At 43.8% G+C, this 25,882-nt stretch overlaps 1 protein-coding gene across 1 annotated transcript in view; it reads right to left on the bottom strand.

Moving 5' to 3' along the window:
* Positions 1-25,882, bottom strand: part of LOC124787768 (dynein beta chain, ciliary-like) — an 834,683-nt gene that overhangs the window by 603,277 nt on the left and 205,524 nt on the right. The window contains exons 13-15 of the mRNA XM_047254657.1: positions 17,326-17,521; positions 10,387-10,523; positions 820-941 (exon numbers count right to left, since the gene is read on the bottom strand). Of these exons, the coding sequence (XP_047110613.1) occupies positions 820-941; positions 10,387-10,523; positions 17,326-17,521 (455 nt within the window). The remainder of the gene's footprint in view (positions 1-819; positions 942-10,386; positions 10,524-17,325; positions 17,522-25,882) is intronic.

Below are 25,882 nucleotides of genomic sequence, written 5' to 3'. Positions count from 1 at the left end.
CTCTTGCGAACAGAAACCAGACTGTCGCCCTGTTTTTTAATTGTGTGTCTACTATGTTACCTGTCTGCATCCTCTGTATTTTTATTCGCTTTGCCAACTCTTTGCTTTATGTTTCAACTTTCCCCAATTTTCCGCCGGTTTACAATTTAAGTCCCCGTTTTATCGCCTGCTTCTATTGTTTCTTAACTTCTCCTTACATTTTAAAAAGTCTGTAGGCTGCAGAGCAGCGTAATAAGCTTCTGCAAGCCCGCCCCCTTCGGGGGGAATCGAAATACAATAAAGGAAGAAAAAATGTAAGTGTTAGCGAGGTCCGAATTGGGACGTTGTATTCACCTCTTGTGGAAACAAATTTAAGTGATTTTATTCCTTTTTTAAGTCGCATTTAGATGCGTACATTTTGCCTCCATGTTTGGTGTTTTTATGGCTTCCACGTTAATTAAAATTACAATAAATGTAAATTTGGCAACGGAGGGTTTCGTGTATTTATTTGTTGCTAAGTGGATCCTACGTTAAGTGCAGGAACCCTACTACCCCCACCTCTCTCCCTCCGTCTCTGCTACCACTAGTGTGCCGGTTCTCGTCGGAATCGGGGACTACATTGACTGGTCGCTCATTGTAAGATGCAAAACCAATATTGTTAAGTGGAGTACCTAAATATGACGCAAGAAGCAACTGCGGACTACCACAAACTGAATGATATTCGAGTACACCAGAACTTGAACACAACATGCACGAAGTACGCAGAGTACAACACACTGGCTAATGATAACACCTCTGCTGCATCTCGTTTCTCTAGCAGCCCAGCCGAAGCATTCTGACCTGGTCCCGCGTCCCAGGTGAGCTCGGACTGCCCCTTGGCAATGAGCCCATCCACCTCCTGCACGCTCTCACGCACCAGCGCGAACTCCACCGGCATGCTGCTGCGGCACACCTTGTTGTACCTGCAAAGGAGAGCACACGTTTTCTGTCAACACGTCACACTGGCGGGAACCAGAGACGTCTGATGTTTTTACTCAGACACAGCAAACCGACCTCGACAGTGAGTCAAGGCCAAGCCTGCTGGCGAACAGATGCAGTATTCTGCCGGACTGGAAACTGCGCCGCAACCACGAGATGGGGGCGTGGAAAGTACACTACTGGCCATTAAAATTGCTACACAACGAAGATGTGCTACAGACGCGAAACTTAACCGACAGGAAGAAGATGCTGTGATATGCAAATTATTAGCCTTTCAGAGCACTTACACAAGGTTGGCGCGGGTGGCGACACCTACAACGTGCTGACATGAGGAAAGTTTCCAAACCGATTTCTCATACACAAACAGCAGTTGACCAGCGTTGCCTCGTGAAACGTTGTTGTGATGTCTCATGTAAGGAGGAGAAATGCGTACCATCACGTTTCCGAATTTGATAAAGGTCGGATTGTAGCCCATCGCGATTGCGGTTTATCGTATGGCGACATTGCTGCTCGCGTTGGTCGAGATCCAATGACTCTTAGGCGAATATGGAATCGGTGGGTTCAGGAGGGTAATACGGAACGCCGTGCTGGATCCCAACGGCCTCGTATCACTAGCAGTCGAGATGACAGGCATCTTATCCGCATGGCTGTAACGGATCGTGCAGCCACGTCACGATCCCTGAGTCAACAGATGGGGACGTTTGCATGACAACAACCATCTGCACGAACAGTTCGACGACGTTTTCAGCAGCATGGACTATCAGCTCGGAGACCATGGCTGCGGTTACCCTTGACGCTGCATCACAGACAGGAGCGCCTGCGATGGTGTACTCAACGACGAACCTGGGTGCACGAATGGCAAAACGTCATTTTTTCGGATGAATCCAGGTTCTGTTTACAGCATCATGATGGTCGCACCCGTGTTTGGCGATATCGCTGTGAACGCACATTGGAAGCATGTATTCGTCATCGCCATACTTGCGTATCACCCGGCGTGATGGTATGGGGTGCCATTGGTTACACGTCTCGGTCACCTCTTGTTCGCACTGGCGGCACTTTGAATAGTGGACGTTACATTTCGGATGTGTTACGACCCGTGGCTCTACCGTTCATTCGATCCCTGCGAAACCCTACATTTCAGCAGGATAATGCACGACCGCATGTTGCAGGTCCTGTATGGGCCTTTCTGGATACAGAAAATGTTCTACTGCTGCCCTGCCCAGCACATTCTCCAGATCTCTCACCAACTGGAAACGTCTGGTCAATGGTGGTCGAGCAACTGGCTCGTCACAATACGCCAGTCACTACTCTTGATGAACTGTGGTATGATGTTGAAGCTACATGGGCAGCTGTACCTCTACATGCCATCCAAGCTCTGTTTGACTCAATGCCAGGCGTGTCAAGGCCGTTATTACTGCCAGAGGTGGTTGTTCTGGGTACTGATTTCTCAGGATCTATGCACCCAAACTGCGTGAAAATGTAGTCACATGTCACTTCTAGTATAATATATTTGTCCAATAAATAGCCGTTTATCATCTGTATTTCTTCTTGGTGTAGCAATTTAAAAGGCCAGTAGCGTATAAGAGGCGATCAGAACTTTTTCCTTTCGATAGCGCTGCTGCAGTGTATATGCAACGTAGCACTACTCCGATGCGGATAAATAAGCATCGACGTGCAGGCAAGGGATTGGTGTGACATTCGTGTGTTTTCGACGCATGTGCAGTATATGTGCAAACTTGACTTATGACGACGGTATTACCAGATGCGTCGATACAGGACCTATACCGAGCGAAGTGACGCAGTGGTTAGCACACTGGACTCGCACTCGGGAGAACGACGGTTCAAACCCGTTTCCGGCCGTCCTGATTTAGGTTTTCTGTGATTTTCCTAAATCGCTCTAGGCAAATGCCGGAATGGTTCCTTTACATCTACATCTACATTTATACTCCGCAAGGCACCCAACGGTGTGTAGCGGAGGGCACTTTACGTGCCACTGTCATTACCTCCCTTTCCTGTTCCAGTCGCGTATGGTTCGCGGGAAGAACGACTGCCGGAAAGCCCCCGTGCGCGCTCGAATCTCTCTAATTTTACATTCGTGATCTCCTCGGGAGGTATAAGTAGCGGGAAGCAATATATTCGATACCTCATCCAGAAACGCACCCTCTCGAAACCTGGACAGTAAGCTACACCGCGATGCAGAGCGCCTCTCTTGCAGACTCTGTCACTTAAGTTTGCTAAACATCGCCGTAACGCAATCACGCTTACCTAATAACCCTGTGACGAAACGCACCGCTCTTCTTTGGATCTTCTCTATCTCTTCTGTCAACCCATCCTGGTACGGATCCCACACTGATGAGCAATACTCAAGTACAGGTCGAACGAGTGTTTTGTAAGCCACCTCCTTTGTTGATTGACTACATTTTCTAAGGACTCTCCCAATGAATCTCTGCCTGGCACCCGCCTTACCAACAATTAATTTTATATGATCATTCCATTTCAAATCGTCCCGTACGCATACTCCCAGATATTTTGCAGAAGTAACTGCTACCAGTGTTTGTTCCGCTATTGTATAATCAAACAATAAAGGGTCTTTGTTTCTATGTATTCGCAATACATTACATTTGTCTATGTTAAGGGTCAGTTGCCACTCCCTGCACCAAGTGCCTATCCGCTGCAGATCTTCCTGCATTTCGCTGCAATTTTCTAATGCTGCAACTTCTCTGTATACTACAGCATCATTCGCGAAAAGCCGCATGGAACTTCTGACACTATCTACTAGGTCATTTATATATATTGTGAAAAGCAATGGTCTCATAACACTAACCTGTGGCACGCCATAAGTTACTTTAACGTCTGTAGACGTCTCTCCACTGAGAACAACATGCTGTGCTCTGTTTGCTAAAAACTCTTCAATCCAGCCACACAGTTGGTGTGATATTCCGTAGGCTCTTACTTTGTTTATCAGGCGACAGTACGGAACTGTATCGAACGCCTTCCGGATGTCAAGGAAAATGGCATCTACCTGGGAGGCTGTATGTAATATTTTCTGGGTCCCATGAACAAATAAAACGTGTTGGGTCTCACACGATGGGCATGGCCGGTTTCCTTTCCCACCCTTCCCTAATCCGAAGGGACCGATGACCTCCTCATTTGATCTCCTCCCCCAAATCAACCAACCGACCAGGACCTACATGTTGTTATTATTTTCTTGGTTGCCGAAGGACATCCATCGGAGACAGAAGAATGTGTATGGGACAGAATGTCGTTGTGGACTGGTGCGCCAAGTTCCGTCTTGGTGGCGATTCGACACAAGAGCTGGTCGATCTGGGAGGCCAACCTCAAGTTACGCCAACTGTAGTGGGAGACGCTCGAGCACCCCTCCTAGAGCCAACGCAATTGTCACATCTTCTGTCCCTGAAAAAACGGCCTTGAACGGTCGACGATTCCTGCCAGAAGGATGTGCAACAGGCAGTTACGCAATTCTTCACCCAAACGCGTATCTACACCCTGGTGCGTCGGCGGGATGATTGCCTCATGCTCACGGCGATTTTGTGTGTTTGGCATACCGATTCTGGACTGCACGGCCTTCGAACGAAAACTTTTTGAAAGCCTCTTGTAATTACTCGCAGTGCTCTAAGCACTGCTTCATCAAAAATATCCCGACACACCCATGTAATGCGGAACTGACCGATAGATATCACAAGACGAGTGACTGGCCGTGTAAAAGGAGACAGGGAGTGTTATGTTGTCAGTACAGAAGCAGTAACAGCAGAAATGGGCAGCCAGGAGAGCTCAGTGACTTTGGCGTGAACTATCACCTGATTAACAGAGGCATGAGGGACATTTAAATCCTTATAAAGCTACCCAAGTCGACTGTTGGCCATGAGAAGTGGAAACGAGAAGTAACAACCAGAGAAGTACACAACGCTGTAAAATGTTTTCATATCCTTCCGCAAAAATTTTAGTGTCTTCCTAAGAGGAGATTGCAACGCCTATGCTGCCAGTTTCAAATAATCCTATTTTGTGTACCTTTACCTTTCGAACCAATGAAGATGACGTTCTAATTTTTTACAGGTAACATATCTATGTATTTATGTTGACTGAAGCAGATTTAAAAAATGAAATGTTATGCAAAAGAATCAAAGATATTAATGTACTAAAATATGCAATTTTTTTATTAAATATTTGTGCATGCAAATACCTAAGTTCATACTCATTCAAACCAGTTCCATGATTCTGCTGCTGTAAGTGTAGTAAGTTATAATAAAGCAGCTCATAAAGTTTCATGTAGCTATCTTAAGTAGTTAATCAGATACAGGAACATTAATTGTAAAGAAAGTAATTTTGGGAAAATTGAGTTTCAAGCTGAAAGTGATAAAAACTGACTCATACTGTAAATGAAGGCTCAAAAGCACTCAAAAGTATAGTCAGCATAATCTTTTTTTGTCCCCGTATATCTTCCTTCAGCCTGTCTTGCTTTTTTGGTCTCAGACTCGGATGCACGCTGTGATTTGGAAACTCGTAATTAGTCTACAACTTCAGTTCCTTTGCAGTTTGATGTTCATTCAGTATTGATGCTGAGGCGAACTACAGTCTTACATTTGCCATGCTCCCATCACAAAATGATAAGACAGGATCACTGGCCTCACATTTAATTTAACCCAAAAAATATATTCTGTACCAAAGCACTTCGAAAGACACGATTTTACACGGAAGTCACAATATTTTCAAACGAAAAACAGCCAATGGGCAGACATATCGCAAACAGCACGGTAGCCAGCAATGACCAGCACTGAGTGGTGTATAGCCTATCTTACACTGAAGAGCCGAAGAAACTGGTACACCTGTCTAGTATCGTATAGTGCCCCCGCGAGCATTCAGATGTCCCGCAACACGACATGACATGGACTCGAATAATGTCTGAAGTAGTGCTAGAAGGAGCTGACACCGTGAATCCAGCAGGTCTTCATGTAAGAATACGGGGGAGTGGAGATCTCTTCTGAACAGCACGTTGCAAAGCGTCCCAGATACGCTGAATAATCTTCATGTCTGGGGAGTTTGGTGGCTAGCGGAAGTGTTTAAGCTCAGCAGAGTGCTCCCTGGGGCCACTCTGTAGCAATTCTGGAAGTTTGGGGTGTCGCATTGTCCTTTTCGAATTGCCCGAGTCCGTCGCAATGCACAATGGACATGAATGGATGCAGTTGATCTGACACGATGTTTACATACATGTCATCTGTCAGAGTCGTATCTAGACGTATCAAGGGTCCCACACCATTACACAACCTCCACCAGCTTGAACAGTCCCCTGCTGACATGCAGAGTCCATGGATTCATGAGATTGTCTCCATACCCGTACATGTCCATCCGCCCAATACAATTTGAAACGAGACTCGTCCGACTAGGCAACATGTTTCCAGTCATCAACAGTCCAATGTCAGTGTTTACAGGCCCAGGCGAGGCGTAAAGTTTTGTGTTGTGCAGTCATCAAGGGTACACGAGTGGGCCTTCGGCTCAGAAAGCCCATATCGATGATGTTCCGTTTTATAGTTCGCACGCTGACGCTTATTGATGGTCAAGCACTGAAATCTGCAGCAATTCGCGGAAGAGTTGCACGTCTGTCACGATGAATGATTCTCTTCAGTCGTTGTTGGTCCCGTTCTTGTAGGATCTTTTCCGGTTGCAGTGGTGTCGGAGATCTGATGTTTTAGTGGATTCCTGATATTCACGGTACACTCGTGAAATGGTCGTACGGGAAAATCCGCACTTCATCGCTACCTCTGAGTTGCTGTGTCCTATCACTCGTGCGACGACTGTAACACCACGTTCAAACTCACTTACATCTTGACAACCTGCCATTGCAGCAGCAGTAACCGATGTAACAACTGCGCCAGACACTTGTGTCTTATATAAGCGTTGCCGACCGCACCGCCGCATTCTGCCTGTTTACATATCTCTGTATTTGAATACGAATGCATATACCAATTTCTTTGGCGCTTCAGTGTATACCGATAGGTGAAAATTACAGCCTTCCATGGTAGTGTCAAAGATATCTATATTTAAAGAGATATGTGTCCAAAACTAGGTAGCTTTGCAGGTGCATAAAAATGTAATAAAATTAAAAACAAAATATTTCTAAGGATCATACGGAGATAAATTATGTACCATTTTACACAGGAAAAAGTGCACAAAATTATAGGACCTGTTCTGAAAAATACAAAAAATTTCAGATTTCGCTTATATCTCTGGGCGGGTTTAGTGACATTTCTGAAGTGTCAAAGGGACTGTGTCTGTGATACAATATCCACAGTCAACGTCTGTCTTCAGTAGTTCTGCGAACCGGGCTGATGCAAATCTTTTTTCGATGTATGTAGTAAAAATGGTGTCGGAACAAGGGAAAGTGTTTTGTCTTCTACCTTTTGAGCAGTGCTGGTCGGTAATAACTGTTCAGCATGATCTTCATACTAGGCACGGGGTGGATCCTCTTGCAGCACAGAGCATTATGGAAATGGAAATGAAGTCCCATGCTTCTGGACAGAGTATAGGGGAACGATGCGGGAGACCCGCACCGCCGTACTAGGCAAGGTCCGATTGGAGGTGGTTTGCGGTTGCCTTCCTCCGACCGTAATGGGGATGAACGATGAAGATGAAGACGACACAACAACACCCATTCACCTCGGGGCAGATGAATATCCCTGACCCCGCCGGGAATCGAACCCGGGACCCCGTTCTCGGGAAGCGAGAACGCTACCGCGAGACCACGAGCTACAGAGTATCGGATGATGGCATGAACATTTCCGAGAAACAGGTTGTTTGTGTAAAGAAATATCGCCAGGCCGTTCCCGAGTATTTGACACAGACGTCGAACGCATCCGCCATAGTTTCACAAGGAGTCCGCAGAAATCCTTTCGCCCTGCAGCCCGACAGTTCAGCTTGCTCCAGAAATCCGGCTGGCGAGTGTTAGGTCGACGTTTATACATGAAACCATACAAAATTCAGCTACTGCAAGCTCTTCGTGAAGGTGAGAAGGTGAGAAACAACAACGCCTGGAGTTCTGTAATTTAGATCTTGGTAAGATGGAGGATGATAGTTTTCTTCCACTTTTAGTTTTTAGTGACGAGGCAACATTTAAATGGAAAGATCAACCGTCATGGTGTGAGAATATGGGGTACAAAACAATCACATGAATTTGTGCAACATGAGAGGGACTCTCCAAAACTTAATGTGTTTTGTGCACTTTCTCGGGAAATGGTGTATGGTCCATTTTTCTTTGCCGAGAACACTGTTACAGGAAGCACATATCTCGATTTGCTTGAAAACTTTCCTTTCCCACAGTTGGAAACTGATTCGAACGACTTCATTTACCAACAGGAAGGGGCACCGTCACACCGGCATTTGGAAGTGTGGGAATTTTGAACGACGGATAGGTCGCACTGGACCAAATGATTCTGCCTTACATTTCTGACCCGACTGTATGCGATTATTTCTTGTGGGGGTTTATAAAAGATTCTATTTATGTGCCTTCGTTACCAGCAACAACGAACGAACTGAGACATCGCATAACAACAGCTGTGGAAGCTGTAACTCAAGACATGCTCGCTGCTGGGAACAATTTGAACACAGCACTGACATATGCCGTGCATCGCATGGGGGCATATTGAACACCTACGGAAAGGTATGAAAAAAACTTTTTGAGTGTCTCGTTCTTCAAAAAGCAAAATTCATTTTATATGTCTACTATTTTCAAAAATATAGACCAGCCAAATCGGATAATTTGCTGTGTTGAGATGATCAAAACATTCACTTAGCTACAGTTTGCTCTGATATTTCCAAAAACTCCAGAAAGGAGTTTTCAATTGTATTTAGTTCGCTTATTCCATATTATAAGGGGCGATCAATAAGTTTCCGTTTGATGGCGTTCCTGCAGCGTATACTCTATAAGCAGTACCGGCCACCCGCGGAACCGGCCAGTGAAGCTGGTCCCGGACAGAGTAGGAGTTAGCTTTGCCGCTCTCCCGGCGTACGCAAACTCTCGTCGGCGGCCACCAGGCGACATCACTTGCGCCACAAGAGGTCGCAGTATCTACGGTTCTACTTTCTTCCGCACATCAAGTGACTGGACATAGTCAGCAATGTATCCTGGAGCGGGCGCACTACATAGGCCCGCGCCGAGGCACGGGAGGTGTTCTCATCGAGTGAGCCGCTCCTACTAGAAGCCGAGGCGCCGTCCACATCTGCCGATCGCCGACACGTCGACCCCTGGAAGTCCTCACGTCATAGGCATCGTAGACGGTTACGTGGTCTCCGATATCGCCCATCCAGACTTACTGGAGTTAATATTTTGTTGATTAACTCTTGCGGCATGGTCGGACTTCCGTCTTGCGTAGTGTTACTGTGTTTGAACTGAAACAATTTTCTGATTTAATTTCTTTATTGTGGGCCACAGATGTGGCTAGAAGAACGGTTACTTTGTATGTGTGAAGACTCTTTTTGGTTAGCAGTTAGACCTGTAATAAAATCCTTATAAGCGACTCGGAACTTTCTTTTTCTGTCCGTAGCCAGTGGGCATACCACTCTACATAGCGCGACTTCGATGCAGATGTAGAAGCACCCACATGTAGCGTAGCATTTGTGTCTTTCCGAAGTAGTGTAGTAAATGCGGAAACGTAAATCATGGCGGCGTTATTTCCAAATGCGTTAAACAGGAACAACAAATTCTTTTTCTTGGCTACAGAAGAACAAACACCGGCAAACATCTATGCGAAAATGACGAACGTGTGCAATGATTGTGAAACGTTGGGGAAATTGCGACAAGGGGGTGCTACTACTTCAAGATAACGTACGTGCGCATATCGCAAATTTCGCAACGCAGAAGTTACGCCAATTAAAGAGAGAGACACTCGAGCAACCGCTCTCCAATCCTGATCTCTGCCAATGCGATTATCACGCCTTCGGACTGTTAAAAAAGGCCTCGAAGGGTCGACTGTTCCTGTCAGGCGAGAATATGCAGCAGGCAGTTGCGGGCCTCTTCACGCAGCAGGACACTGAGTTTTACCAAATGTGTATCTTCAACCTGATGTGTACGTGGGATAACTTCCTCAATGCCCATGGCTGTTTTCCCTGATTGGCATACTGATTCAAACGGAAACTTTTTAATCGCCTCTTATATCTCAGCAACTATACTTTCTTTTTTAAGTCGTTACGTGCAAAATTATATTTTCTAATCATTATAAAATAATTTGTTTCGCTTCATAAGTAACAATAGCTTCTCAGTTCTCAATTCCTGCGCTCTTGAAAGACAAGGACGCGTACTCTAGTGTTGGTATTTGTTAATGAATAATATAGTTGTAATATTTCTGGCAACTGATCTTTAAGCATGTGACTGTTTTGAGTCTATCAACAAATTACGTAGTTACTGCTGGAGCTACGCACCAGGTGATGGTCTGGTTGAGGCTGTTGGTGTACTTGCGGAAGATCTCTCCCTTTTCGTACAGGTCAAGGGCCTCTTGCGGTATATCCTCGTATCCCATCTGCTGCAAGTAATGTACCTCTCGCAGGATAGCGCTCAGCTGTAACAAGCGCGCAAGAAAATAAATTTTTTGTCTTATCGCCTCAGCCGTAAAAACATTTTTTGTTCTTATATGAGTTCACATACACACACCACACACCACACACACACACACACACACACACACACACACACACACACACACACACACACACACACAGAGAGAGAGAGAGAGAGAGAGAGAGAGAGAGAGAGAGAAAGAGAGAAAGAGAGAGAGAGGGGGGGGCAGGGGGGGATGCGAAAGGGACATTGCGAACAGGAATGGGATAAGTGTGACAGCTGGAGGCGCCAGTACACTTGAAAACAGTCGATTAAGATTCCAGCATTACAGAATATTTGTGGAATATCCTCAATATGTTGCAGCAAATTAAATTATTATTTGCGATATGCGACTCGTAAATTAGGATATGAGCTTAAAATGTAAACGATGTTGCGGCTTCCAGACAGACATTGTCAGCTCTTCTTAATCAGAAATAAACTTAAAAAAATCTGTGTATCGAAAATCTGATATTCACTAAAATAGTTATAGATTTTAACTGGAAAATCACAAAGAAAGAATGGATAGTTGGCGACGGTTACGAGAAAGGGCACATAAATATTAGCAGATGTGAAGAGGAGATCAAAAGCAAAAAATTAGCGAAGAATACAAGCAGAGGAAAATGAAACAGAAGAGAGTGTCAGAATACATGTTGAATGTAAGGAAGAACTTTTAGGGATTACCGGGAGCTCCAGAAGTTACTGATGTGACGGTGGACAACAGCAATTCTTCTTCTATCGAGCGGGGTTGTTTGGGCACTGGATTTACATTCGGGAGAAGCAGGGTCCAAGTACTAGTCCTTCCAGCCACATGTAGGTATTTCATGGTTCCCATAAATCGGCTAAGATGAATACCGGGATGTTTCCTTTAAAAGCACACAGCCGATTTCCTTCCTCATCCTCTTCCCCTGCTTGTGCTCCACCTGTAATGACCTAGTTGCCAAGACTTCTGACTGTTTCACCTCGGCACATTATCCTTCTACGTTACTCTCCCCTACTGCACCGATCTTGATTTTCAGAGATGGTTCTGCTTACGACAGAAAACATACTGAAGTGACATCTTCAACTTTTGTAGTCCTGTCTTCCTCAGTTGCGTGTAATATTACGATATATTGATAATTTGGCATTGAAACAAGAGTTCAGTTCATAGTGCTGTGGAATGTGGGAAAAAACCGCAAATTCGCATTCATAAGAAGAAGAACAACACCAAAAATGCAACAGGAGCGTAATATGTAAGAAATTGTCCACGCAACCTGCCAGTGATGATGCCTTGCAGAAAATAAAGGAGAAACGCGTATGGCACTAAAATTGTGTTTTATTCAGTTGCTGTCAGACAGTCCATAAGTAAAAATTATCAATATACCGTAATATACTGAAGTGACCTGGTCGTGGTTCGAACTAAGAATGGCCAATAAACTCGTCGAGGGATGGTGAAGTTGCAGAGAAACAAATAAATAAGGCCGAAAAACGCCGAAAAGGGAAAAAGCAGAAATAAAATCCACTATTTTCTGGCCAACAATGACTCAAAACGAGTATGTATTTTATATTGAACCTCGTCCTGTAATACTCGGATATAAAACTGACTATTCGTCACCTTGCGAATATACTTATAACAGTACAATAAAAGCGTACAGAATAAACTGTTACGTAGCATAGCTCAGCGGGAAGACGGGCAGGCAAGCAAGACTCCTGTAGCCTGCTTGGGTTAGGCATAGATTGGCTTGGATGGGAGTATATCTACTTGCCTGCCTGCCTGTCGGGCAAGCGTAGGTAGTTTAAAAGCAGAATTGGTACACCTTTGACCAGAGCGCAGTTCCTGTCGGGAGTCATTTACAATTCTGCTCTTTAATTCCTCTCATGTTAAAGAAACTTCCTCGCAGATTGAAGGAGTGTGCCGGATTGAGAATAGAACTCGGGACCTTTGCCTTTCACGGGCAAGGTAGCAGATGTGGTACTGGCGGAAGTACAACTGTGGGAATGGGTCTTGACTCGTGCTTGGGTAGCTCAGTCGGTAGAGTACTTGCCACCGAAAGGCAAAATTCTCGAGTTCGAGTCTCAGTCGGGTACACTGTTTTAAGTTGTCACGAAGTTTTATATCAGCGAATACTCAGAAGCAGAGTGAAAATTTCATTCTGGTAACTCTAGAGATAGATTTTATTGATTCCGTACGTTGCACATTCGTGTAGTTCTAACTCTCCATCCAGATTGTGTTGACCTGTGTAGTAATAATAACAGCTATCGTTGTATAATGTAATTTACTTTTGGCCGTAATATTTAGTATGAAATATTCAATAGGTGACTGTTAATAAAGAGGAAAGATGGAGTTGTAAATAAACTGTCGGACAGAAACATATATCTACTGAAATCAAACAACGTGATGCCATTTCCTCCCGTTCATTTACCTTTCTTGTCGTGGTCATTTCAAGAGATGGATGTTACTGACTCTTCTCACAAGGAAACCAGTGAGTGCGAGCTCGTAAAAGAACAATTATGTTAATGGCATTCGGTGCCTCACATATTGTCTGCCATGCATCACGGTATTGGCTGCTAATGGCAACAGGGGGCGGGACTCGAGGTTTACAATGGTGTGCACAGCATGAGACTACGAAGTGCAGTTGAATTGTTTAAACGGTGACTAACTCACAACAGTGCTACTGTGCTAGTGGTGTTGGTGCAAAACGGAACAAAGGCAACAATAGACAAAGCAAACATTGCATTATATCTACAACAACAGTTGCCCAAGCCGACATTTCGTCAGAAAGGAACCCAAGGGATTTCGCAGACTGAGAAAGAAGTGGCAAATGAAATATTAGTTTTTCTACAAGATGAGTCTCTGGAATGTATGGTCTGCTATACGCTCGACTGTGTGGACAGTGTACTCGAGGAGTAAGATGATGACGGTGCTTAACAAGTGAGAGTGATACTGAAACAGGTGTCGAGTCATGTAGTTACTCATCTTCGTCAGGAAGCCACAAATCGCGTCCCCAGTGAAACGTAGTAAAGGACAACCGTTGTCCAAGGAGCAGGTAATGAATATGATTACGTACGTGAAATATCATCCGCAGCGTAGTTAAAACGATTATGAAGAGATTTCGAATAAGTTCGCAGCAATAGGCCCTTGTGGTGGATAAGGAAAACTACGGATATTCAAGGGAGGACAAGGAACACTTTTCACAAAAACTGGTGTTTGAGCGTTTCAAAGACGCTCGATACAATTTACAGGACGTGCATGATAGTTACCTACTAGGTTATGAACATCAAATTGCGCGCGATGAAGATTACAGTGATTTCAAGCGAAGCAGTGGATGTTTGTGGTACTTCAAACAGTGCTACAGAACTCAAGACTTAAGATTACTAAATTTCAAACGATCTGACGATGCACAGCAAAGTGCGGAAATGGTCCGAAAACGTGCAGATGAGATAAACAAATTTTTCCCATCGTTCAGTAAGAAATTTGTTTTCAACTTCGATTTGAAGAGGAAATGTACACACCTGGAAATGGAAAAAAGAACACATTGACACCGGTGTGTCAGACCCACCATACTTGCTCCGGACACTGCGAGAGGGCTGTACAAGCAATGATCACACGCACGGCACAGCGGACACACCAGGAACCGCGGTGTTGGCCGTCGAATGGCGCTAGCTGCGCAGCATTTGTGCACCGCCGCCGTCAGTGTCAGCCAGTTTGCTGTGGCATACGGAGCTCCATCGCAGTCTTTAACACTGGTAGCATGCCGCGACAGCGTGGACGTGAACCGTATGTGCAGTTGACGGACTTTGAGCGAGGGCGTATAGTGGGCATGCGGGAGGCCGGGTGGTCGTACCGCCGAATTGCTCAACACGTGGGGCGCGAGGTCTCCACAGTACATCGATGTTGTCGCCAGTGGTCGGTGGAAGGTGCACGTGCCCGTCAACCTGGGACCGGACCGCAGCGACGCACGCCAAGACCGTAGGATCCTACGCAGTGCCGTAGGGGACCGCACCGCCACTTCCCAGCAAATTAGGGACACTGTTGCTCCTGGGGTATCGGCGAGGACCATTCGCAACCGTCTCCATGAAGCTGGGCTACGGTCCCGCACACCGTTAGGCCGTCTTCCGCTCACGCCCCAACTTCGTGCAGCCCGCCTCCAGTGGTGTCGCGACAGGCGTGAATGGAGGGACGAATGGAGACGTGTCGTCTTCAGCGATGAGAGTCGCTTCTGCCTTGGTGCCAATGATGGTCGTATGCGTGTTTGGCGCCGTGCAGGTGAGCGCCACAAGCAGGACTGCATACGACCGAGGCACACAGGGCCAACACCCGGCATCATGGTGTGGGGAGCGATCTCCTACACTAGCCGTACACCACTGGTGATCGTCGAGGGGACACTGAATAGTGCACGGTACATCCAAACCGTCATCGAACCCATCGTTCTACCATTCCTAGACCGGCAAGGGAACTTGCTGTTCCAACAGGACAATGCACGTCCGCATGTATCCCGTGCCACCCAACGTGCTCTAGAAGGTGTAAGTCAACTACCCTGGCCAGCAAGATCTCCGGATCTGTCCCCCATTGAGCATGTTTGGGACTGGATGAAGCGTCGTCTCACGCGGTCTGCACGTCCAGCACGAACGCTGGTCCAACTGAGGCGCCAGGTGGAAATGGCATGGCAAGCCGTTCCACAGGACTACATCCAGCATCTCTACGATCGTCTCCATGGGAGAATAGCAGCCTGCATTGCTGCGAAAGGTGGATATACACTGTACTAGTGCCGACATTGTGCATGCTCTGTTGCCTGTGTCTATGTGCCTGTGGTTCTGTCAGTGTGATCATGTGATGTATCTGACCCCAGGAATGTGTCAATAAAGTTTCCCCTTCCTGGGACAATGAATTCACGGTGTTCTTATTTCAATTTCCAGGAGTGTATATGAAAGGGATCTGTGCCTCGTGATGACTGGGTGTTGTGTGATGTCCTTAGGTTAGTTAGGTTTAAGTAGTTCTAAGTTCTAGGGGACTGATGACCATGGCTGTTAAGTCCCATAGTGCTCAGAGCCATATGAAAGGGACCCTGGAAATTAGAGATACTAAGAGTGTTGTTCGAGGTCAATTAACATCAGTGCCTTAATGCTTTCGTATAGAATTAAGCCCACTGTTAATCTGGATGGTAAATTGGCTAGAAAGTTATTTCTTGTTCTGCGAGAAGTTGAAGGGGCTCTGCCTCCCACGACTATTTTTCGCGCGCGTAGTGCAGTAGGGAATATTTACATCACAGCAAGCAAGCATGGGAAAATGGGCGTAAGAGAACTACAACCGTGATATGAGCACTGCTTTTGGTGAGTAGCTGGTCGAAAGAACTTGATTTTGCTTGATTTCTGGTCTGTGTATAAAAATCATACTCCTTTATAGCAAACTATCCCTCCTGAAAAGCGTGTGACGTTGCAGTTCATACCACCTAAAACCCAAACTAAAACTAAACACCTCCAGAACAGGCTATGAAGGCCCAACGGTACCGACCGGCCGCAGTGTCATCCTCAGCCCATAGGCGTCACTGGATGCGGATATGGAGGAGCATCTGGTCAGCACACCGCTCTCCCGGCCGTATGTCAGTTTCCGAGGCCGGAGCCGCTACTTCTCAATCAAGTAGTTCCTCAGTTTGCCTCACAAGGGCTGAGTGCACCCCGCTTGCCAACAGCTCTCGGCAGACCGGATGGTCACCCATTCAAGTGCTAGCCCAGCCCGACACTTCGGTGATCTGACGGGGACCGGTGTTACCACTGCGGCAAGGCCGTTGACCGCCTGAAACCACTGGACAAATTAAGCCTCTGGTTGTTTGTTTTTACTGTGCCTATAAAACATATTATCGCACTATCTGCAGCTACGCCTTAAAGGATGGCCAGTTTCACGATGAGCTCCGCGACAGACTGCTTCGCATTCGGTTGCACGCCATCACATTCCATTAGTTTCCATCATGCCGTTACAGCGACATGATTCTATACGGATTCCTTAAGGGTGGATATCTAGCTGAAAGTCCTGAACGGTTTGTAACTCTCAATTATTTCGGCTTCGATCTTGACGATGCGAACCTGTGTAACCATTGTGACGCGTCAGTTTTCATCCGATGTGGAAATTAATGGTTTGTTTCGAACATTTCTTGATTGTCGACGATCGTCATTACATGAAGTGTAACATATATTACCAATGGAAGGATGATGTCTGCACCTCCCGAACACTTATTTTCTGTTGCCCTTCTGATGCACATGGTGGGTTACTAGCAGCTAATATTTTCTCTGACATAATTGTTAACACTTTCAAATGAGCCTGACTAAAGATTGAACTTGTGACCGCGCACTCAAAGGGTTCCTTGTTAGAATGTACCCTATCCGGAGTATTAAGCTTCGTTTAGCAAGCATCGATCACCAATGTGTAAAGGGACCCTTATCGATATTCTAGCTAGTAATCGAAGAATCATTGATTTTCGGGTTATACGAAGGCTTAGCGACAGTTGTTACGCTTTCATATCATCCGCGAGAGTAATAGCGAGTGTGAGGGGAGAGGGGCGGGGGGGGGGGGGGGAGTAGTGTGACTGGGGCACTCCAATACCACCCACCACACCCAGTAAGGGGGCTTCCTACGTATTGCTGTAGATGTCGATGCCACGTGAAGTTTGATGCTGGTATCTTCTAATTCGGGTTGCTGCATAATTTAAGTTTTGCACTACAGACTCTTTCGGTGATTCTAGGGAAAATTATGTTTCAAGACAAGGCAAATACGCGATGTCAGTCGTGCTGACCTGCGGGTGGAAGTTGAGCAGCAGGTCCCTGGCGTCCTGCTTGCGCGCCAGCAGGCTCAGCTTGAGGTTGTCCCTGCACTGTTGCGGCACCTGGGCGGCCCAGTCGGTGAACATCTGCTTCTGCCACGCGTCCATGCGCTCCAGCAGGCTGGCGTGGCGAGACAGGATTGCTTGTGCCTGCGCACTGCTAACGATGCTGAAACAAGTCGCGTGGAAAATCAGCAGGGCCGAGTACAGCCCTTGCGATACCAAAGTAAGTCCACTTAAACTACTGGCCAAGAAGAAATGCAGATGATAAACGGGTTTTCATTGGACAAATATATTATACTAGGACTGACATGTGATTACATTTTCACGCAATTTGGGTGCATAGCTCCTGAGAAATCAGTACCCGGAACAACCACCTCTGGCCGTAATAACGGCCTTGATACGCCTGGGCATTGAGTCAAATAGGGCTTGGATGGCGTGTACAGGTACAGCAGCCCATGCAGTTTTAACACGTTATCACAGTTCATGAAGAGTAGTGACTGGCGTATTGTCACCAGCAAGTTGCTCGGCCACCATTGACCAGACGTTTTCAATTGGTGAGAGATCTCGAGAATGTGCTGGCCAGGGCAGCAGTCGAACATTTTCTGTATCCGGAAAGGCCCATACAGGCCCTGCAACATGCGGTCGTGCATTATCCTGCTGAAATGTAGGGTTTCGCAGGGATCGAATTAAGGATAGAGCCACGGGCCATAACACATCTGAAATGTAACGTCCACTGTTCAAAGTGCCGTCATTGCTAACAAAAGGTGACCGAGACGTGTAACCAATGGCACCCCATACCATCACGGCGGGTGATACGCCAGTATGGCGATGACGAATACACGCTTCCAATGTGCGTTCACCGCGATGTCGCCAAACACAGATGCGACCATCATGATGCTGTAAACAGAACCTGGATTCATCCGAAAAAATGACGTTTTGCCATTCGTCCACCGAGGTTCGTCGTTGAGTACGCCATCGCAGGCGCTCCTGTCTTGAATGCAGCGTCAAGGGTAACCGCAGCCATGGTCTCCGAGCTGATAGTCAATGCTGCTGCAAACGTCGTCGAACTGTTCGTGCATATGGTTGTTGTCTTGCAAACGTCCCCATCTGTTGACTCAGAGATCGAGACGTGGCTGCACGATCCGTTACAGCCATGCGTATAAGATGCCTGTCATTTCGACTGCTAGTGATACAAGGCTGTTGGGATCCTGCACAGCAGTCCGTATTACCCTCCTGAACCCACCGATTCCATATTCTGCTAACAGTCATTGGATCTCGACCAACGCGAGCAGCAATGTCGCGATACGATAAACCGCAATCGCAATAGGCTACAATCCGACCTTTATCAAAGTCGGAAACTTGATGGTACGCATTTCTCCTCCTTACACGAGGGATCACAACAACGTTTCACCAGGCAACGCCGGTCAACTGCTGTTTGTGTATGAGAAATCGGTTGGAAACTTTCCTCGTGTCAGCACGTTGTAGGTTTCGCCACCGGCTCCAACCTTGTGTGAATGCCCTGAAAAGCTAATCATTTGCATACCACAGCATCTTCTTCCTGTCGCGTCTGTAGCACGTCATCTTCGTGGTGTAGCAATTTTAATGGCCAGTAGTGTAAGACATAAAATTTGAAACGTAAATTGGAAATATTGTAGTGTTATTCTTTAAGGACTTCTTATCCACTTTCCATATGACAGTGATCTATAATGCCAGACAATACGCTAAACTTACCAAACTCCGTGATAGTAGACACATTCTTTGTCTTTAAGTAAGGTAGGCCTTCTACACACAGTTCCAACCGTCCCCAACAAATGGCAGGAATGCCTTCCACAGGGGAGAGACATTTTGAACGGGAATGAACGCTGTGTGCGGAACAAGTAATTTATTGTTTTTGTTGTTTGAAGGGTTCTCGGGTGTCCAGTCGGATACGATCGTCGAATGCCCACGATATTTCTGCGCGGAACCGTTCCGCCATAATCAGGTGGTGCTGATGATGATTATTCGCCGAAGTATCGTGGGCCTTCGACAATCGTATCCGGCTGGACACCCGAGAACTCTTCAAACAGCATATACGCCGGGAAAGTCTCAGATCATACAAGTAATTCACTGGTGTGTGGAGAGAAATACGTGGTTTGCTGCACTGATCCTGCAATGCACATTCATTAAGGTTCAAGCAATTAGTTAGACACTCATATCAATTTGTATTACCAGTGGAACATACTCATTATCTTAGTCACCATAGTTTCGTTTAGAAGCCTTATTACTGAATCATTCGCTTAGGAAAATGACGACTCCTCTTAATTTTTGTGTCCATTGCAGAAACAATGGCTCCATGTCCAAGCAAATGTGCGTAGAGGGGTTAGAGTAGAGCGGGGCTCTTCCGCTCATGGGGCTATTCAGCCTGAAATAAGAGATGTTGCAACAGTGCAATAGTTCCTCACAGACTCAAGGTCGTTTTGCCAGTGTGCGCCAGTATCTCTGTGTGGCCGCGTGTGGTTGTAGTAAGAGTATTTTTGTTACATTATTGACAGGACAGAAGAACAAGCTCTAGAGGTGATCGAATTGTGATGGGTTATTGCCATAGTTAAGGAATACAACCTAAAAATTAAGGTGTACAATGCACAATAACGTGACATTTTAAACTGTTATTGTCACTGTATAAGAACATATGCAGTGTATGTATCAACAAATATTGCTGACTTTATTCACAAAGGTCTGATTTGCTGCATCTTTCGAAATGTCTGCAGATGGGGTTGCTTTTCGCCCTGTTCACGTGGGGCTATTTCTTCTCAGTGAAATTACTAGTTTAATTGAGGTATTATTGGAAAATTCCACGGAACTCGTTTTCTTTGTTTCCTTTTTACAGATGTTTCGTAAATACAAAAGGCAAAAGCCAAGTGCTTCATAGTCTGAAGAAGATATCAAACAAGCACTAACAAGTGTTACAGGCAGCTCCTCTGGATGAAGTGCCAGCAATGTGCTATGTAACTGGGGTGATACGTGTCTGAGAAGTAGCGGTTCCGGTCTCGTAAACTGACATACGGCCGGGATAGTGGTGTGCTGACTACATGGCCCTCCATATCCACATCCATTGATACCTGTGGGCTGAGGAGGACACATCGGCCAGTCGGTATCGTTGGGCTCAGGGCCTGTTCGGGCAGAGTTTTTTTTTTTTTTAGTGTGCTACATGGTTTCACGAAGTATGTGTGAGTGCAAAAGTACAAAAAAACGTGGTAAATGCTTACGACTTTGACACAGAAATACGCTGGGCGGAATAGCCTCTTGACTGTGCCAAATAACCCCATCATTTTGATATACTGTGATTTATTCCTTCTTCAGATGTTTGTTTCATACTTTGCTTGTGTAAAGCAATTCGACTTTTTATATACTGGAATATATTCACAATCACATATACAATTTTTTTAAGAAGTTTCATGTTTCAATACATATAGGGATTCAACACATTTTCACGAAGTTAAAGCATGTAGCGCCACAGAATTAGTTATGCTATGGTGAAATTAGGTAGCATGTCTACTTTGTTTACTATATTTTATAACTTCAAAAGTTTTCATTGCGTAATTGTCTCTCACATCTAAAATATGCAATTTCTATATTGAATATTCGGATTTTCATTTACTTCCTTAATATTGCGAAGTTAGATAGGTTTACCTTTATTGAACAATATTTTCATCTCTATAGAGTGGATTAACCAATTAACGGAAGACTTAGAAGATGCCACAGGTATATTGAAGAGACTACCTGCATTACACTTGTCGTCTTCTTCTGGAGTATTGCTATGCGGTCTGGTATTCGCATCAGACAAGAGTGACGGAGGACATTGAGAAAGATCAAAGAATAGCAGCTCGTTTTATATTATCGCGAAATAGGTGGCAGAGTGCCACAGATATGATACACGGACTGGGGTGGCAATCATTTCGTAGTGGCGGGTTATTCTCATGAACTTTCAATCACCGAGTTTCTCCTCTAAATGAGAAAATATCTTATTGGCGCTCACCTACATTGTAAGAAATGATCATTCTATTAAAATAACAGAAATTAGAGCTCGCACAGAAAGATTTAAGTGTTCGTTTTGCTTGCACACTGTTCAGGAGTGAAATGATAGAGAAATAACTTGAAGGTGGTTCGACAAACGCTCTGCCAGGCACTTAATTATGAACTGCAGAGTGCTCGTGTAGATCTAGGCGTGTAGATGTAGTAAGCACACTGGACAAAGAACTCGTCATCCTCAAGAGGCATTTTGCTAATATCCTGTAACACCACTTCTTCCAGACTTCACAATGACCCCATTTCGGTGGGAAAGAGAATCCACTAGCTTCTTCAAGTATTCCATATTCATACGGATACACTCATTAGTGATTAGACCCCGTTGAGTTACCAAATTGAAGGGTATAATACATGTTACATTTCACCAGCTGTCCTAATAAGTTCAGACAATTTCTGTGAGAGTGAGATCAGCTATTAAGTGGGCCAGTCGAGATGCCCTAGGGTGTCGCCATCAATGAGTTTAGTCAAAAAATATGCTCCTATTAGATAAGAGTAGAAAGGTCATAGGAATATTCTGTGACATGACAAAAGCTATCGATTCAGTGAACCACTCCTTACTTCTACGCAAATTACATTTATACTGAATGAGAGACACTGCTTTACAATGGTTCAGCTTTAACAGAATAGGGAACAAAGAACAACAATAACTTCAAATTCAAGAAATTGGTCCTCAAACTGGAAAATAATTGGCCAAGAATTCAGCAGGATTCGATATTCTGTCCTATCTGTTCCTTTTCTACGCAGACGACCTACCACTTGATACTGATGCTCATTCAGTTTTGTTTGCTGGCGATACATCATTTCTAATTGAAAATGAGGTGACTTAGGGAATTCCAGAACTTGTCATAAATATTTGAGAGAAACTTGAATCTTGGTTCCATCAAAATGGACCGAAAATAAATGTAGCTAAAACAAAAATGAAGCAATGTGAAGCTAAATCGTTAGAATGAAATGCAATAAAGGTAGCTTCAAATGATCAGGGTATCACAGAAGTGAGCCACGTTAAGTTCTTAGGCATAAGTCTTCATATAAATTTAAAGTCGAAGGCACACATAGGCTTTTAACAAACAAACTTAACAGCCTACTTTTGCAGTGTTTATTTTATCAGGTGCCACAAGCATAGACATCAGAAAGATAGTCTAGTGCTCTTGATTTCACGGCAAAAACTTCAGGAGAAATTCAGCGAATGTCATGAGACTCGTAGTTATATAAAAAAAATTAGGAACAGTGTGTTGCCATTGTTACAAAATCTAAATATACTATATATTCCTTCCCTTTACATATATGAGGTATTGTTGTCCTTATATATAAATCAACATACACTTAACTCTTACCATTTCCATCAAAACTGCAGCACTCGCCACAGAGAGAATTTTAAATACCCTACTACTGTTTAAAACCGTATGCCCAAACACCAGAGTTCTTTAAGTTCACAGAACCTGAATGAGAGTGTCCAAGTGTGGTACAAAATAACCCTAAAAATATCACAGAACCACCTTCGGCCTCAATAGAGGCCTACTTAGACACACTGCTCGTTAAACGTCTCAATGACCCATCAGTGCACTCCACGCTTTTCAACTTTTGAAAAGAGGCAAAATCTCATTGGACCACAGTACACGCCTCCAGTCAGCTAAAGCTCAGTTCATGTTTTGTGTGGCCCATTTATTCTGTTTCTGCTTTTATAATGTGTAAAAGGTTATGAGTAAGACTTACTAATTTGCATCTGAATTTAAAAAATTAGTAAAAAATAAAAAAGAACACTCCTAAATAGTCAGCATGCAGCCATATTTACATAATGTATAATGCGAATGTATAATGACTTTTGTAAAATAAAGAACAACCACCTCGAGTCACAAATTGCGATTTTATTTCAATGCACGATCCATTTCGAGCCCTGGGGGCTCATCTTCAGGTGGTTTGACAGTCTACATCAATTTTTCGCCAAATTTAGATTATTTCTGGCTCCAGTAAGATTACTGTGATATACAGTCAGATCTACAAGACAGTGTACGCTATAATTTTAAACGTAATGTCCGCAGCGATATCTCTCGTAGTTGCCTCTAATCCATAATCAATGCGCTTTTGCACATTGTATAGATTAAGTGTGGGTTGAATGTTTTGTTTTGTCGGTTGTAGTTTAAAAAGAGGGCAAAATATCTGAAGCATCACAAGGCAGTGTTCCTTGTAAATCACTCAAAATTATCAAAGCTTTCGTATGGAGCTGCTGCTAAAATTCTTTGAAAGTCAAAGACATTTGTTGCGAAGTGGGTCGAATGAAATTTAGAGTTTGGAAATGTGGTTTATTTACTGGAGAGAGGGCTAAGGTGCCAAGCTATAATCGATAATGGTGGTGATTGGATCAACTATTAGGTAATTATGCAATTAGTACTAACATGTATTATCGTGTAAACTTATATTTATAATGGTGTCTTTTATTTCATACAGATAATGGCGTATACTTCCTTGTGGAACTGACTATTAAAAAGTGGCACGCTGTGAATCAGGTTTACGAAACGGAGACAAATCGAAAAATAATTTACTGTTTCCTGTAGTTGATACATCGTTCTCAAGTATGGTAGGAGTAGACATACTTATATACATATAAATACTTTCCATTCTACACCACATTTGTAAACACAATTCAAAACAAGAATTTCCAACGTAAAGTTGTTGCATTTTTACAAATACACAGGTGTTACTATTTCAAAGGAGGTATGAAGTTGTAATATTATTAATTATACATAATTTATTTATAATCTTTTTGTGAATATGTCACATATGTTATCAAATGTTTGCAATATTAAATATGTGTTTCTATAGGAAAACATAAACTTTTAAAACTACTGAAAAACTCCATTAATTCATTCAAACCGTTTTCAGAATGTTTTTCTTTGTGTAACATTGTGTCTAATGGTTCTAGCAGATCAAAATCTGTAAGATTATTTTGTGTGTGGAGTACAGTTAGGCTGTTATGAATGTCATGCAGTCTGTGTCTGTTTAGGTACATGTTGTTAGCGATTATGGATATCTCAAGGTGGTTAAGTCTAAAAGAATCGGTGTGTTGCTCGTAATGGACAGGGAAAATACTTCTTGTTTTGCCTAAGTGAAATGTAGGACGACTGTTACTTTGTACTTTATATAATCCACTGTCTTCTTTTGTTGGGTGTTGGTTAAGTCTAAAAGAATCGGTGTGTTGCTCGTAATGTATAGGGAAAATACTTGTTGTTTTGCCTAAGTGAAATGTAGGGTGACTGTTACTTTGTACTTTATATAATCCACTGCCTTCTTTTGTTGGGTGTTGATGTTTAGTGTGTGAGGTAAAGGGTGTCCAAGTTTGTTGTTTGAGGAGAAGGTTACTATAATGTTACTGTTTCTAAGTTAGGAATTTTTGTGATGCTATGTCTAAATTGGGAATGTTTGTGAAAATATGTATTGCATCAGTTGTTAATCATGTAGTGCTTCTATTACCCAAGTTGATTTGTATGTTGTTGGATAGTTTGTCAACTGATTTTTCTGAATACCCATTATTTATAGTAATTGCTTTGATGATATACATGGTATACATTTCTTCTGTTAGTGCTTTGGGTTTTATACGTAAAGTGTGTGTGCCGTGATCAACATAGATCTAAATGCAGCATACTTATGTGTATTAGGATGGTGTGATGATTTGTGTACTATGGTATCAGTGTAGGTCAGTATATATATATATATATATATATATATATATATATATATATATATATATATATATATATATATCTGTGTGTGTGTGTGTGTGTTCTTGCTGTTGACAGTTTTGAAGTCAAAGAAATTTATAGACTGATTTCTTTCATGTTCAGCTGTGAACTCTGTTTTATTGTGCAGTGAACTGAATAATGAAAGAAGTTCGTCAAGTTCATATTTTGTGCCTTCAGACAGGAGGAAGGCGTCATCCACATATTTTCTGTAATAAACAATTTTTTCAGCAAGTTTATTTTTCCCTTCAGAAAAATTATTATCTAAGTAGTTGATGAATATGTATGCCAAATAACTTGACATGTTGTTTCCCTTAGCCAAACCTTCTTTCTGTTGGTCGGTTTTATCATTAAATGAGTTGCAGTTGTAAGATAGTACTAGCTGAAGCAAACTGACCAACTCCAAAATTTCTTGTATGGTTAGTTTTTTGTGCTTGATGAGGTTTCTTCTAATAATTTCAATTGTCTCTTTGATAGGTAGATCTGTGAATAGGTTAACAATGTCAGATGAGGCAGATCTAGCTTCTCTGGGGATTTTTACATGTTTTATGAGCGTTGTTAACTCGTGTTTATGGAGTATTGTGGTTTCTAAGTGTAAAATTCCCTGTGAATGTTATTTAATAGTTGGTAAAGATTGTATGCTGGTGTATGCTTGCAGTTAACAATCAGTCTACCTAGACAATTAGGTTTGTGGATCTTTGATTGTGCACTGAGTTTGGGGTCAGTGG

This window comes from Schistocerca piceifrons, chromosome 3 (genome assembly GCF_021461385.2).
Source record: "Schistocerca piceifrons isolate TAMUIC-IGC-003096 chromosome 3, iqSchPice1.1, whole genome shotgun sequence".
NCBI lineage: Eukaryota > Metazoa > Arthropoda > Insecta > Orthoptera > Acrididae > Schistocerca > Schistocerca piceifrons.
The sequence above is the reverse complement of the archived record's forward strand: the minus strand, read 5'-3'. Positions and strand labels throughout refer to the sequence as shown.